At 47.6% G+C, this 15,369-nt stretch overlaps 1 protein-coding gene across 3 annotated transcripts in view; it reads left to right on the plus strand.

The window, feature by feature from the left end:
* PPFIBP2 (PPFIA binding protein 2) overlaps window positions 1-15,369 on the plus strand; it is a 111,142-nt gene that overhangs the window by 47,003 nt on the left and 48,770 nt on the right. For all 3 annotated transcript variants that reach the window (XM_065883167.1, XM_065883166.1, XM_065883168.1), the window contains exons 3-4: window positions 3,602-3,694; window positions 7,839-7,952. In XM_065883167.1, coding sequence (XP_065739239.1) covers window positions 3,602-3,694; window positions 7,839-7,952 — 207 coding nt within the window. The remainder of the gene's footprint in view (window positions 1-3,601; window positions 3,695-7,838; window positions 7,953-15,369) is intronic.

Genomic DNA, 15,369 nt, shown 5'->3' on the forward strand with positions numbered 1-15,369 from the left:
AACTGGATGAGAGGAAGATGCCCTGCTCGTCTACAATGGTGATTTGGGTCGAGGGAGGCACTTTTCTGCCACATGCAGCCCAGCCACATGGGCCAGTGTGACTGCTGGGGAAGGATGTGCCCCTCAAGTCTGTTAGGGGAGGAAAAAAGCACCGAGAACTGTTCTAGCTACTCAAACGGTGCTTCTAGATTTTAAAATATATTTTAATTACTCAAGTAAATAAACTTTTTTTTTTTTTTTGCGGTACGCGGACCTCTCACTGCTGTGGCCTCTCCCATTGCGGAGCACAGGCTCCGGATGCGCAGGCTCAGTGGCCATGGCTCACGGGCCCAGCCGCTCCGCGGCATGTAGGATCTTCCCGGACCAGGGCACAAACCCGCGTCCCCTGCATCGGCAGGTGGACTCTCAACAACTGTGCCACCAGGGAAGCCCAAACATATTTTTATAAGAAGCTCAAATATTATAGTTAAATCCCCTCTTGACCAAACCTCCCACTCCCAACTTTTCGTAGCCCAGAAACTTCCCCAAAAGAGAGCACTGTTAAGGGTCGTTCTGTAGCCTTCCAGACACTGGATCTATTTACCTTCATATATATATCAGTACTTGCGGAGCCGGATGGTACTGTTTTCTAGTATCACACCGCACGGTTCTTTGGGTCTTGCTGCTTTCACTGTCCAATATGTCTTGTATTTCTATGATGGTTCATAAAAATCTGCCTCGTTAAAATGCTACAGATTGTCCGTAATATGGGTGAACCACAGTTTATCCACTCCTCTATTAATGGATACTTAGGTTCAGACAGCATTTTTACACCTTATTTTAAGTGAACTTTCATACAATCACAATGTATAAAACAAAATGTATACTCATCTGTTCCTCAAGCTGTAACAGAGAGCTTACTGGTTTCGTATATGGTAACTTGGGCAAATAATCCATTTGTGCCTTGTTTGTATACTTTGTGTCTCAGTTCCTTTAAGTGTAAAATTAGAATAAAAATAGTACCTATCTAGCAGAGTTGTGGGAAGGATTAAATGAATTAATATATGTAAAGTGCTCTCGACAGTGCTTGGTACATGGTGAGCGCTGCCTAAGTGCCCACTTTGTGTCTAGAGCACGGTACTTGGACCACGTTGTATTGGTCTCCATAGAATTGCTTTGGTTTTTGGCCCACGTTATCCACTAACCTTTGACCTATTTTGAGAACATCACAGGAAAGCAGTGAGTTCTGCTGGGCTCCGTTTACTGTGAGGATATCATCACGAATGTTGTTTATCCCACTACACAGTCTCTCTGTGGAAACAAGGGATGGTTCTCCTTTCCTTAGGAAGAGCTGTGCTTCTCCTAGGCAGTTAGCTTGACTTTGCCACGCTGATCTGTGCATCTTTTAACTCAGTGGTGCTTCCCTTTTTCCATTGGCTGCTAGAGTAGATTCAGTTTTTTTTTTTAATCTACTTCTAGCATGTGTTATGGACTCTATGGCACGCATTTTGTGTATTAACTGAACTTACGATATCAACTTCCTTCCTTCCTCCTTTTTTTTTTTTTTTTTTTTGGTCAACTAGCTGCCTCTCTGGGTGATTGCGTGGGTAGGTCTTTTATCGTACGAACACACTGCACTCCATTTGACTGAGGCTCAGGTGGTGCGGTAGCTGGCCGGAGTCTTGTGGAAGGAGCCTTCCCTTCGTCTCCTGCTGGAGAAGTGCCAGCTGCCAGTGGTGGGTGGCCCTGTGCATGTGCTGACTTCGGCGCTGGATCCACACAGCTTCACTTGGGTGCCTGGGTCCTTTCTGTTCTCAGTTTCTCTCCTCTGAAAGTCACCATCATGTGGGTTCTTGGACAGAGGAGCAATTGACCTGCTGCTTAAGAGCTATTTCCTTTCTTTTCTTGTTAGGCTCTGAGAAATGTAGGTTCTAATTATATCTTTGGATACTAGTCAGTGTTTGACCGTGTGATGACTGGAATATTAATTAATGGAACAATAATAAACTGCTATCAACACAAAGAAGCCATTAGTGATTGCTAAGGCCCTTTGTTTATGGTATGAAAGAGCTTCCATAACACTGAACAAGATGCAGACTGGAGAGGGGCTAGGGGAATGGCAGGGGTGCCCTGTCTGTCTGGCCTGTGCCTGGCACAGCTGCCCTGGGAAGTGGCCCCTGGGCTCACCCTCCCGCTGCACCTTCGACAGACAGCCAGTGCTTCCCTCACAGGTGACACTCCACGGCTTGAATGCAGATTTCTTGGTCCCTGTTTCATTTTGGAACCAGGCCTGGCTCTGCCGCCTGCCCTCACCTAGGCAGTGCACTGGGGAAGGGATGGGATGAGGGAAGGCAGGAGGTATCTTTTCCTAATGGGGCAGGTGGGGGTGTGGTTGGAAAGCCCATTCTGAAGGTTGGAATGTGGCGAAATGGGCTCAGGAGAAGGGGACCACTTCTGGGCCCTTCTCTGTGCCTGGTCTCCTCTCTGACATTCTCCTTTTACAATCGTGACTTTCCTTTGGGATATAGGCTACCCGCCTTACGAACATTGGAGCATTGACTCCGCTGGACCAGCCCAGGTGTCAAGGAGTGTCATTTCCCCGTTTAGCAATAAGATCTGCTTTTTCAGACCGCTGAGCCCCTGGATGGCCTACTGTGCGCCTCTGGTTTGGGCCCTTAAATTCCTCGTGGAAGAAAGGTGTAGTCACAGCACTGGGCCAGTTCAGTTCCATTAGCAGCTACCTCCCTCCTCCCTGCCTACAACCAGGGCAGACACACCCAGGAAGTGACTGCAGCTCCTGTCTCTAGCTCAGGGCATTTTATAAGCTTTGCCTCTCGACTGCCATCTCAAATCTCCCTTTCCTCTGTTTTCCATGGTTTCCTACTACTTGGTATTTCCTGTGTTTTCCCTCTGCTTGGCCCTTGAGATCCCTCTGGCTGTCATTTGGGTTCTTCTCAAGACGTTTCATCTTAGCTTATTCCTCTCAGCTCTAACACTGTAGCAACTCCACGTGCCACCCTGGTTGCCAGAGCCCTTATTGAGGGGTGCGATCGGCCACTTCTGAAAGGGATGTGCGAGTAGATGAAGGGCCTTCCGTTTGGCATCCCTCATCCTCCAGGCTCCCTGCGATGTTCAGGATGGGCCTCCACGCCACGAGGTGTGCCTCGGCTCTGGAGAACTTTGGCGTGAGAGTCAGGAGACAAGATCTGTGCAGGAGTTGTTTCCATATAGTTCCTCAGTGAATGGTACCAGCTCCCTGGTCTCAAAGAGTAGACCCTTATTGCTATTGGTGCTTCTGGCCGGCTGTGCCTCCAGCTAAACCAGACCCAACACGCCCAGTCACGTCAAGCACCACCGGGTCTGGAGTTCCACCGAGGCCTTTCTAGCCAAAGGTGAGGTCACCCAGGGGGTGGTTTTTGCCACCTTTCATGGCATGCCTATCAGTGGCATCTGATCTGGTCCTCCTCGTAGTAGTTTTGAAATCCTGTGGTTTCCTGTTTAGGTGGGTGGTTTTGCATAGATAATGAGCGAAACTGACCTCACCAATTGCATACTTCATTTGGAAGTTGGTAAGATGTTTTTCCAGCCTTTTAAGTGTGTGTTTTTCTCCTCTTCCCTTTAGTCCCAGGTAAATCACCACAGTGCTGCTAGTAATGAAACGTACCAGGAGCGCTTAGCACGTCTAGAAGGAGATAAGGAGTCCCTCATATTACAGGTGGGTCCTTTTTGGTGGGAACCAGCTTATTCTGTTACCTCCAACTCTGTCGCTGCCTTAAGTAGGAGGGAAGTCCAAAGGGTTTTCTCTGTTGGATGTTTCCTGCTCCCAAAGTGTATGTTTTTCAAAAGACTTTTCCTGAAACAAAGGAGAAAGTAACTGGGGGCACAGTTTAACTCTGGCCTTGGCTTTTGGGGGCTGTGAATGGATTCATTTATTTATCATGGACTACAAGAGTGTCTGCATCTATACACTGGAAGCTCTGTGGCCAGGCTGATTAATGGGGCCCTGTCTTCCAGAAGTCTTGCAAAGGAGATGTGTCCTCATGTCACTAATAAAGCAAAGCCTCTTAAAAAGCCCCAGGGTGGATGCTAACAGGATCAGGCCCAGTTGATCCGGAGCTGGATCTAGACTGATCACTTTGAGGCCAAACCCCCTGGAGCTGTTAACATGGGTTAATAAGCCTTTGATGACTCTCTTACTTTGAAGAAAGGAACTCCAAAACTTTTCAGAGACAAAGAGTCAAAGACGTAGTTTCAGGTCTGAAAACTTGCATTGCATTCTGAAAAGTTGATCTTTCTCGTGGGATGCTTTTTGCTGAGGTAGGAGCTCTTTGCTGTGTTAGTTCTCAAACACATAAATCAAGCCTCAAGGACTGGTATGCCTCAGACACTGATTGACAATTAGAGAATAATAAGACTAATATCGTAATCCCAGCTCATTAAAAAGCTTGAAGGGTGGTGATTAAGACTGGTAAGTGGGATGGAAGCGAGGGGGCAGGGAGGGTTCTGGGACCCTCCTTAGACTATGGGCCTTAGCTTAGAGCACTAGAGTTAAGAGGCTGCAGTATGTTTGGCTTTTTTCCTTCTGTTTTACCTTATTTCTTTTATTCATTTCACTTCATTTTATGAATGTAGGTATAATGTCTGATTATTTTAGAAACTTTGGAAAGTCAAAAAGAATTTAACATGTTCGCCCTTTCTTCCAGTCCTTTTTTTTTTTTTTTCCTGTCCTGCCCCTATTTCAAAAAATTAAGCTCAGACCCAATATACAATTACACAATTTTGCATCCTAGGTTTGTTTTTTTTTCTTCACTTCATTGATTTGTTCATTAAAAACTATTTGCATGCCCACAACTCAGTGGATACTGGTTTTAGGTGCTGGGGTTGTAGCAGTGAAGAAAATAGACTAAATCCCTGTTCTCAAGCTTCCATTCGTGTGTGTGTGTGTGTGTGTGTGTGTGCACGCGTGTGTGCGCACGCACATACATGTACGATAAACAAACCAATTCACAAAATGTTTCCAGTGATGATAAATGCTATGGAAAAAAGTAAAGCAGGATAGGACTGTGTGGTCAGGGAAGACCTCCCCGATAGGAGGAGACTTAAGGACCTGGGGAGGGAGTCCCATAGAGACTGGGAGAAGCACGTACCAGGCAGAGGAGGTGGTTGGTCCAGCGAGCACCTTGAAGTAGGCATGTGCTTGGTGTGTGGGAAGCACAGGAAGGGGCTGTGTGGTTGGAGCTGGTGACCCTGAGAAGCCTGGGAACTGCCTACTGAGAGGTAGCAGGGGCCTGGTTATATAATATAGCACGTTAGAGTGCAGACATTTTGCGGGGTGTGTAATTGGAACCTCCATCCCAATGACACAACTGATGGAAGAGCGTCCAGTTTAGAATTTTGCCATAAACAGTATCAAGCTACAGACTAATGAACCCGGAACCTTCATGGCTGAAATGAGACATTTCTATTTAGAGGGTTACAATTTAATAAAGAATTCCTGTGTGATAATCTCTCTGATATTTTAAGAATTCCGAATTCTTGAATAATCCTTAATGAAATAACTCTAGCACAACTGGGGAGCTGCTTATCAGGAAAGTCAGAAGTGGATCCTAGTGGTTTCTGTCCCTCCAGGAGCTTGTGGGCGGACTCTCAGAGTTGCTCTTACGTGCTCACTGCCGTCTCTAGAGGCTCCACGGAGCAGCTTAGACAGATCCTCAGCATGGGGGAGCCACTTGCTTGATTAATTCACAAGACAGCTCAGCCAGACCGAATTCATTGGAGCCCTTGGCCCAGAATGTTCTCCTGGGTTTACTTGTGGAAGAACAAGGGAAATCACACAGGGCAAAATACTGTTTTCAGGATTAAACAACAAATTAAACCAAAATCTTGTATTTCTTCATTAGAATGTGACTTCTTAATGCAAGGATTTTCATCTTTTTCTTTTTCCCCCACTTCTGTGTCCCCTCGGTTTTTAAAATTATGCCTAGCATGTGGTAGGAGCTCAGAAAATATTTTTTCTTGAATAAAGGTCACATTTAGAACCTTTATACATTTTCTCCCAATTTTCTACACCTCTACATTCATAACCTAGACTATTCACGTTCATAAGGACCCCATAACCCGGTGTATCTCGAGTCTTAAGAGCAGCTGGGCTATGAGCTATAGAATGCCGGAGACCACGTTATTCCTCTTGGTACCTAAGACCACACGTTATTCGTCTGGGTACCTATTCCGCTGGGTATCGCCAGCCCATGGCCCCAAGGCGTGGTGCAGACTCTCTAAGTGTTAATCATCCCAGTAAGATTAACCACGACACATCCCCAACAGAAACTCTGGAACCCAGGGAGCAAAGGCCACCCCTAGCATCCTACTCTTTTGAAATTAGAGTTAGTAGTAGAAAAGGCCAGGGGCTTCCCTGGTGGCGCAGTGGTTGAGAGTCCGCCTGCCGATGCAGGGGACATGGGTTCATGCCCCGGTCCAGGAGGATCCCACATGCCGTGGAGCAGCTGGGCCCGTTAGCCATGGCCGTTGAGCCTGCGCGTCCAGAGCCTGTGCTCCGCAATGGGAGAGGCCATAACAGTGAGAGGCCCGCATATCGCAAAAAAAAAAAAAAAAAAAAAAAGAAAAGAAAAGGCCAGGACGGCTGATCATGTTAGGCAGAGAGGATAAGACGCCCATTTTTGGATTATAATTGAAATGTTAGCACACCATGCATCAGCTCCAGGAGTATGTTTCAATAATTCATTAATCACTTAGGAACGTAAAAATGGAAAGCTTAAAGCAGCCATATTCATTAAGATTAGTGCCTCTGTAAAAGGGAGCTTTATAATTCATAACTTTATTTAAGCATGCATAAGTGAATTCGCATTAACTCTCATGCTCCAGCTATCATTCCTTTACAGACTGAGAAATAATTTATGATCATCTTTATGTAAATGGTGATGAGTCAACCATTGGTTGAAAACCAAAAGGCTATAAAGGATCTCAATTTACCAGTCCTTGATTTCTTTATTTTGGGGGAGGTCACTCATGCTTTCTTCCTCTTCCTGCTCTGAGGCACCTTTTAATAATAATTATTTAATAGTAATACGGGAAAGGATTATTTAATAATAAGGAAAAGGGCTGTTTGCTGATAGAGGAGGCTTTGAAAATCTTCTCAGTCTGTATTTAGGGTATAATTTAAATGATTTATCGTAAACGGATTTTTATTTGCTAACAATTCCAAGAGAGAGTCTCGATGTTCTTCAGAAAGACGACTGTTTTCCTGCCACTGTATATGCAGCGTGGCTTGTGTATATTTATGACTTAGTCATGTTTTGGCCTGTGAAGCACAAAAACCTTTCTGCAGCCAAGTTTTGTCAGTGCTAATACATGCCCTTTACGTCCCACATTCCTTAATTGCTTCAGAACCCTCGCCTGATAGGTGAGCTGTCCTCACACCCTGATGAGAGGGGTAAGGTCATTGGCTACTCTGCACAGAAGTTTGGATTGCGCTTCCACATGAGGTGGCAGCAGCCCTGGCGAGCCAGCTGAGGTATTCCTTGAGGTCGGGCTGCCCAAGGGAGCTCTGTGAGAGGCACAGGGAGCCAGAGGCCAGCCCAGAGGCTGGCTGCTGGGTGTTTTTCTCCTGAGTCTGTCAAGAGCAGGAAATGTGACCAACCTGGTCCAGGTGGTGGCTGGGACTTCCCGGCCAGGTGAGAAAACAACCGGGGTTCCCTTCACCCAGGACACTTCCCCCACTTACCACCCACCAAAAACAGCAGCCATTCTTCTCCCATCTAGAATCAGTGGTGTGGCTTCACGGCTCCCCTCCAGCGGGGAGCCGGTCCCAGCCTCCACCCTTGCTTTATTTCCTGGGACAGGTGAGCGTCCTCACAGACCAAGTGGAAGCCCAAGGAGAGAAGATTCGGGACCTGGAAGTGTGTCTGGAGGGACACCAGGTGAAACTCAATGCCGCTGAAGAGATGCTTCAACAGGTAAGGGTGGGTGGGACCCAGGGCCTTGGGCAAGCCCCTTTCTGGGTCCACGTTGCAGAGCTGCTTCCATTCCCGTCCTGCCTGGAGGGGAGGGTTGGCTACTTAGCCTGTGGTGTTTACACAGCAGGTGAAACCGGAGGGGGGAGGGCAGGGAAGGGCTGGCCCGGGAGGAATAACTTGTTGGGCTGGTTTGACAGATTCCCAGGGCACTTTCTCCTGGCCTGGTTCAGTGCAGAGCTCTCTGCTGGCCATGTCCCCCTCATCTTATCACGCCAACCACACTGGACACACTTAACTAGCTAACTCCTCATAACCAAGTAACCCACGGTTCGGGCATGGCACTGTTGTCGCCTTTGCCCTGTAAGTGGCATCTGGGGTTTTCGAAAGTCGATTAACTTATTTTGTGCCTCTTTCCTTCCCTCACTCTTTCCCCTCTCACTCTGTGTGGCTTTCTTTGATAAAATCGATCACATATTACATAAATAATACTTTAATATAATTTAATACATGTTAAAATGAAAAAAATTAGCTGCTCTTCTACCATTCAGAAACATCTCTTAAATGTCTTCTTGTTTCTCTTTGGGCCTTTTTGTTATATGTACATATAATATACAAAACACTATTTGCACCAGAGATATGATTTAGTCCTCAGCTTTTCTATGCCTAACGTCATAGAGTGAGTTTTTTTCCATTTTTAAATTTTGCTGTATCGTTGTCTTCACTATCACTTAGACCTTTTTTACTTTTTTTTTTAGCAAAAGTATTATAATTGAACTGACTCTTCTTGAACAGTCTGACCCCATTGTAAATAACGAGCTGCAATTTTTAGGAAGTGGTGTTGAATTTTTATCAAAAGTCTTTTCAGAATCTGTTGAGATGCTAATTAGAAATTTTATTTTATGAACTCTAGTAATATATCTAATTTCCCTAACTTGCATCATTTTTGCACTTCAGTTATTTTGAAAAATAAACCACGACTGAAGTTTATGTGTGTATGCTTTGTAGGTCCTGGTATAGTACTTGGCACATAAAAGGTGCTCACTAATTATTTAAGGAATGAAAGTCCATTTCTTAAAATGAGTGGGTTCAATTAGAAGACTGTTTATAATCTCCCTCCCCCATCCCCCAAGCTCTAACTTTTTTTTTTTAATTGCTTTGGTCAGCAGAAAATTCAAATTGTTTCTCCACAGCATAGTAATGAACAGAGGCTTTGAATATGACCTTTGGTCTTAGGGGTAAATATCTTAGTTTCTAGGTGTTTCTTAGCTTTGAGTGCATTTGAAGAACTTCTTTTAAAATCAATATTTTTATGCAAATGTCTTTGTAGAAACTAGTTCTGACAGCTTGGAAGCTGTTATTAGTTTATCCTTTCATTGCTGATTAATAAGTTACCACATTCTTGGCCCCATTTGATTTTCTGTTTAAGTGGTATGCCATTTCTCTTGCTTATCGTATTCCCTGGAAATCCGAGTAGCAATAGGAGTGAATCTTTCTTTTTATTTACTCTTAAAAGTTGAATCTTTCTTTTGAAGACCCAGGAAAGAAAATAGCCTGATGGAAAAATCTCAAATGGCACAAAAGCATTTCCACAAGAGTGCATGGGACAACCCACTAGATTATATTTTCAAGACAGCAAAAGATGTGGTTCTGGGGTGGGGACCAGGGAGGAAGATGACAGGAGGGGCTGTAAAAAAAAAAAAAAAACCTAGACAGAGACCAAGAAAATTTGCATGTGGAAGGGAACACGTCAGAAAAACGGCAGAAGGCTGATGTTTCAGGAAGGCAGTGCCTGGTGAGTAACCACACGATTGGAGGTCAGAAAATGACCCCATCGTGGTGCCTGAGCTCTCTGAGGTTGTCTTATCCTTCTAAGCATTATCCCATAGACTGGATTTTAGACTTTTAAAAAAAGCCTTAAGCTCAACTGCCCCTTATATCCTGTTTATTCTAAATCTTCTTTCTTGTGTGCTGTGGCCGAGGTAGCAGTCATGTGGTTTGCATGTACCGTAGAGGTGAACGTGTCGGCTTGCTATATTCTGGAGTGCAGTAGCTCTTATTTGCTACCTCTGGGGTTGAAAGATCTTCCTGAACTTAACCAAGTTATTTTTATGCCCATAACTTTGACTGTATTCTCTCAGCCTTTCAAGGGTGAAATGAAAGGAGTTTGCAGTACTTTCCTGGAGAATTCTGAGTTCATGTCATAGGCATTTGAGGCTCCGCTCCCACTCGTGTTCTCTGGGCTTGATGGTGCCTGAACTGGAGATCATTGGGTTGCCAGCTCTAAATGCCACATTGAATGTTCTGCTTATGCTAATGCTTTCCGGAAATCTGCTTGATACTGTTTGAAAAGACGCTTAATTCTCGCATCACAGTGCTGATGTGATGCCATCTATATATAGCGTGGAGTACATACGTAAGTGTCTATGAACTGGGGATAGGCAGAGACTTGCCTGGTTAGACTGTGATATCCTGGGCCCCAGGGCTCATGGTAGGAGCAAGCATGACTCACGTCCTTAAGGCAGAGAATGGAGGCAAACAATTGCATCTTTCTTTCTTTTTTTTAATTAATTTACTTTATTTTTGGCTCCGTCGGGTCTTTGTTGCTATGCGCGGGCTTTCTCTAGTTGCGGCGAGTGGGGACTCCTGTTGTTGCAGTGAGCGGGCTTCTCATTACGGAGGGTTCTCTTGCTGCAGAGCATGGGCTCTAGTAGTTGTGGCTCGTAGGCTCTAGAGTGCAGGCTCAGTAGTTGTGCACGGGCTTAGCTGCTCCGCGGCATGTGGGATCTTCACGGACCAGGGCTCAAACCCGTGTCCCCTGCCCTGGCAGGAGGACTCCCAACCACTGTGCCACCAGGGAAGTCCACAATGGCCTCTTTCTGCCAGCCCTGAGCCAAGCCTGGCCTCCTGTTAAAGGCCTGAGGAGCTCTGAAGGAGATGCTTTCACTGTCACAGTGTGGGGCCTTCTGACTGCCTATTGACACTGCTTCCCGTGGGGAGGCAGCTCCTGCTAGCCCTTACACACTGAAAACATCCTTTCTAAAGGAGCCAGCAATTCTAGCTGACCACCCATGGAGGCCCGTTACTGCTTTTCACAAGAAGCTGGAAATCCAGATGTAAAAATTTAAAGATCAGTCTATTTTAAAAACATTGGCAACTAATTTAAATGAAAAAGAAGTATTGTGTGAACCACACAATATTTATTGTACCTTTAGGCCAATCCTGGCCCACCGATCCAGTCTGCAACCTCTATTCCAGACTTCGCCCCCTTGGCTGGCTAGAAGACCTCTGGGGGGACTTAAGGAAACCCAGACCCAGCCAGTATCGTCCAAACCCTGTGCATCCATGGGTTCCAAACCCCACTGCGCTGTCTCTCCCGACAGCTGTTCTCCTGAGCAATGTTCCCCACCCGACTCACGAGCCATGGACCCCTCAGCCTGGCTTGGCCTGGTCCCCTGCTAAGTGCTGATCTCTTAGCTCTCATCTGTTTTCTTCTACACATTAATAACCCATCTGGTCTCTAGAAAGGGAGAGCATGAAGATCCATGGGGTTAGACAGGGAAACCAGGACCAAACAGAATCAGCACAGAGGCAGGGCCACGTGAGCCACGCATAGATTATAGACACATTTGAGGGCAAAATATTTCTTGTCTGCAGCCTGTTGCAGGACACAGGGTGGGAACGGGGTAGCTACAAGCGTCTCTTGGAGCTGCCTGTGGAAACACCTACTCTGATACGGTCTCTGACTCACTGAGCGTGTCTAGATTCCCCAGGGAGCCTTCCCCATTAGGAAGAGACATCTACCAGGAAGTGTACAAGTGGGTCTTCAAAGACCCACAGCCTGAGTCCATTTTCATCTCCTTTTTTTTTTTTTTGCGGTACGCGGGCCTCTCACTGCTGTGGCCTCTCCCGTGGCGGAGCACAGGCTCCGGACGTGCAGGCTCAGCGGCCATGGCTCACGGGCCCAGCCGCTCCACGGCACGTGGGATCGTCCCGGACTGGGGCACGAACCCGTGTCCCCTGCATCGGCAGGCGGACTCTCAACCACTGCGCCACCAGGGAAGCCCTTCACCTCCATTTTAAGCAGGTCAAGGCGTTGCCCAGCTGCATCTTTGAGGGCTGCACACTGAACCATCCGAGCCCAGAGCCCAGAATAACACCCCAGGAACACACGTGTGGACCAGCGCCCTCCCCATTGTGATTGGCCTAGACCATGTTGGCAAAAAAGTCTATCACAGAGAGAGAGTTCCTTATGCTCTGTGATGTATTTGAAGTCCCTGGTGACTTTTTCTAAAGTGGCCTCCATGGGTTCTCTGGGGTTCTGTCGGTTCCTGCACAACAAGCTCCTCTGCCTCTGATCACTGACCCTTCTCCAGCGGGCGATGATTTCAGGGAGGGCAGCCAATGCTCTTCAGTGGAGAAGAGGCCTTATACAGAGCTGGCAGCCAAATGGAACACTGTCCAGAGGCTGGCCCTTGACAGGTGTGATCAGTGCCAAGAGCAGCAGCCATGTTTAGTGCCAGAAAGAAGACAGGGTAGGGAACCCAAGGGGGGAGGAAGAAAGGATGCAAAGCTCCTTGTGAGGACACAGCCCAGCTTTGGGGAAACATGGAAGGACACCAGGCTCTACCTCAGTCCTCCAACCTGAGCCGGAGCCCCAGGTGTCAGGCGACCTCGTTGTGTTGGCTGCCTTTTAGGTGAGGTGTGGAGAGTGACAGATTTAGGGGATTTGGAGTCCATGGACGTGACTTTCTGCAGATTTGCCACTTGTGGTTGATCTGGGGGAGTCAGTGAACCTGTGTTCTTATTTATAGAGAACAGAGGTGACAGTGTGGACTCTGCACTGCCCACCTCCTAGAGCTGTAGTGCAGTTGTTCCGGTTTTGTTAAAGCTGGACTATTGGGCTTCCATGGTGGCGCAGTGGTTGAGAGTCCGCCTGCCGATGCAGGGGACGCAGGTTCGTTCCCCCGTCTGGGAAGATCCCACATGCCGCGGAGCGGCTAGGCCCGTGAGCCATGGCCGCTGAGCCTGCGCGTCCGGAGCCTGTGCTCCGCAACGGGAGAGGCCACAACAGTGAGAGGCCCGCGTACCGCAAAAAAAAAAAAAAAAAAAAAAAAAAAGAAAAAAGAATGTACAGAACTGGACTATCACACGATGGCCAGGAGGTTACGGGACCCAGGACACAGGCCCAGTTCCTGCCCTTGAGTCGAGTGAGGGAACGGTGTGCCCAGGCGTGTGAACTAAGCAAAGCGTCGTCAGCACCCAGCTCATAAATTCCCCGAGAGCACCTTTAGGGAGGTGTTTCTACCTCAGGAAGGATATTAAACAGAGCTATATGCACCTGACCCTGTGGGAGCACAAATCTGTCCGAGGAGACAGGACACTTGAGCGAAGAAAAAGGGGATTTGCCACTTATTCCCTAAAACTCCCCCTGGGAGATTTGTGAGGCAGAGATAACTGCTTTCCTCAAGTTATCTCATTTGATGTTGGATCTCCAGACCATAGTGTGAGGTAGGTGCTTTACCCTTTTTTTTTTTTTTAAACAGATAAGGGGACTGAGGCTCAGAGAGACGATTTAGTTAGTGGGGACTGAGACTGGACTCAAGCCCAGGTTGACTACGAGCCCCTCTCCCTGAAAGAGGCTTCCCGGCAAGGCCTAGGCCTCTTACTTCAAAGGGCAGAGGGACATACTTTTCCTTTCAAGTCGTTCCATGGCCTGTTCTTTCATTCTGGTTTCAGGTTGCCAGTCTGGCTCCAGTCCCCCGTCATTGGTCAGAAACTCCCTGGGTCAGGTTCCACACTTAAAGTTGGAAGTAATCGCTTCAAGATGTGGCCCTTTACGGAGAGCAAAGTTGAAAGGCCAATTCTCTTTATCAGCTCCAGTCAGACACTGAGCTTTGGGAAAAGGAAATGATGGTTTGCTCTGAGATGGAGGCTTTTCTTCATCTCCCAGAAAGGAGATGTATTTGTCCTTCTGGAAGACGTTACTGGTAGTGGTGAAGTGAGGGGGCAGTGATCATTTTATTCGTTGGTTTTCTCCGTTACCCAGTTTCATGGTCCTGCCTAGTAAGAAACAAACCACCGTCCTCCCATACCACCCCGCTCATCCCTTGCCCTCTCATTTACACAGGCAGCCTTGAACCAATGAGGAGAGCAGACACTACTGCTGCTTATGAAACCTCTGCCCCTTATCTCCAGCCCCCTGCCTCCCCACTCCCCCCACCCCCCACCCCATTGCAGTAGCTCTGTGATTCCAAGAGCTCCCAGCAGGATTCCCACCCTGCAGGTCTCAGTAGGTGCCAAGCGTTGCCTTCCTGCTCTGGACAAACAGGCTGGACCAGATCACTGCAGTCTTGGGGATGGGAGCTAAGGATCCAAGAATGTTACTCTTAAGGGGTAGACAGGATAAAAGATGCCAGCAGCGAAGACAAAGGAGAAAAAAGAAAGGTCAGGAAAATGGGACTTCCCAGGTGGTCCAGTGGTTAAGACTCCGTGCTCCCAATGCAGGGGGGCCGGGTTCGATCCCTGGTCGGGGAGCTAGATCCCGCACACTGCAACTAAGACCCTGTGCAGCCAAAAGAAAGAAAGAAATAAAGGTCAGGAAAATGGAAAGGGAGGGCGGGCTCACACTAATGAGGGGATGCAGGGTGAGTCAGTGGGTTGGGAGCTGAGAGGTGAAAATTGCCTCGGAAAGTGGGGACGCTGGTCCCAGAGGCAGGGCTGTTTCTGCGTTCTGGGGAAGGCAGAAGCTGGGTTGCAGACATGCAGACGTTTTCCGAGTGGATTATGCTTTTCAGAGCTTGGCTGTGAGGGGGAGAGGGGAGGGAGGAGAAAAAGCTGGCGTTCACGCTCACACCACACCCAGAGTGCGTTTGCCTAGCCTGAGCACTAGGGAGCTGATGGTGGTCCCTGGAGGGGAAGGAAGGTCAAGAGGGAAGGTTCTTTCCAATGTCAGAAATTTGATCATGTTTATAGCCTGAGGGATGGAAGCTGATGGTGAGGGAGAGATTAAATGCCTGTCAGAGCAGATGATTAATGGGCCTACCCCAGAGTAGTGTAGACTTGGTGAGAACTTCCTCAAAGGCAGTACAGAGGGGAGGGAGGGCGCAGGTCCCTGTGAACAGGCGGCGTTCTGCACTACCGGCTAGAGGGAGAAACAGGACCAGGACTCGGAGAACAAAGCCAAAAGCTACTGGTTAACCAGGGAGTTACCTGAATCTTCATTCAAGCTGCATGAGGATGGCATGGAAGACTGGTCAGCAACAGGAAGGTGGGTCAGGTGGAGTAACTCAGCAGCAAACTCGGGAATCTTTGTGTCCTTTAACATGTGCTTTTAATGTGCAACCTGGAAACTTATTGGGCTGGGAACAGTTTTTAAAGATAGAAGAACAGAGAAGTCGGCTGTGTGCAGTTATGTCCG

Source organism: Phocoena phocoena, chromosome 8 (genome assembly GCF_963924675.1).
Source record: "Phocoena phocoena chromosome 8, mPhoPho1.1, whole genome shotgun sequence".
Taxonomy (NCBI): domain Eukaryota; kingdom Metazoa; phylum Chordata; class Mammalia; order Artiodactyla; family Phocoenidae; genus Phocoena; species Phocoena phocoena.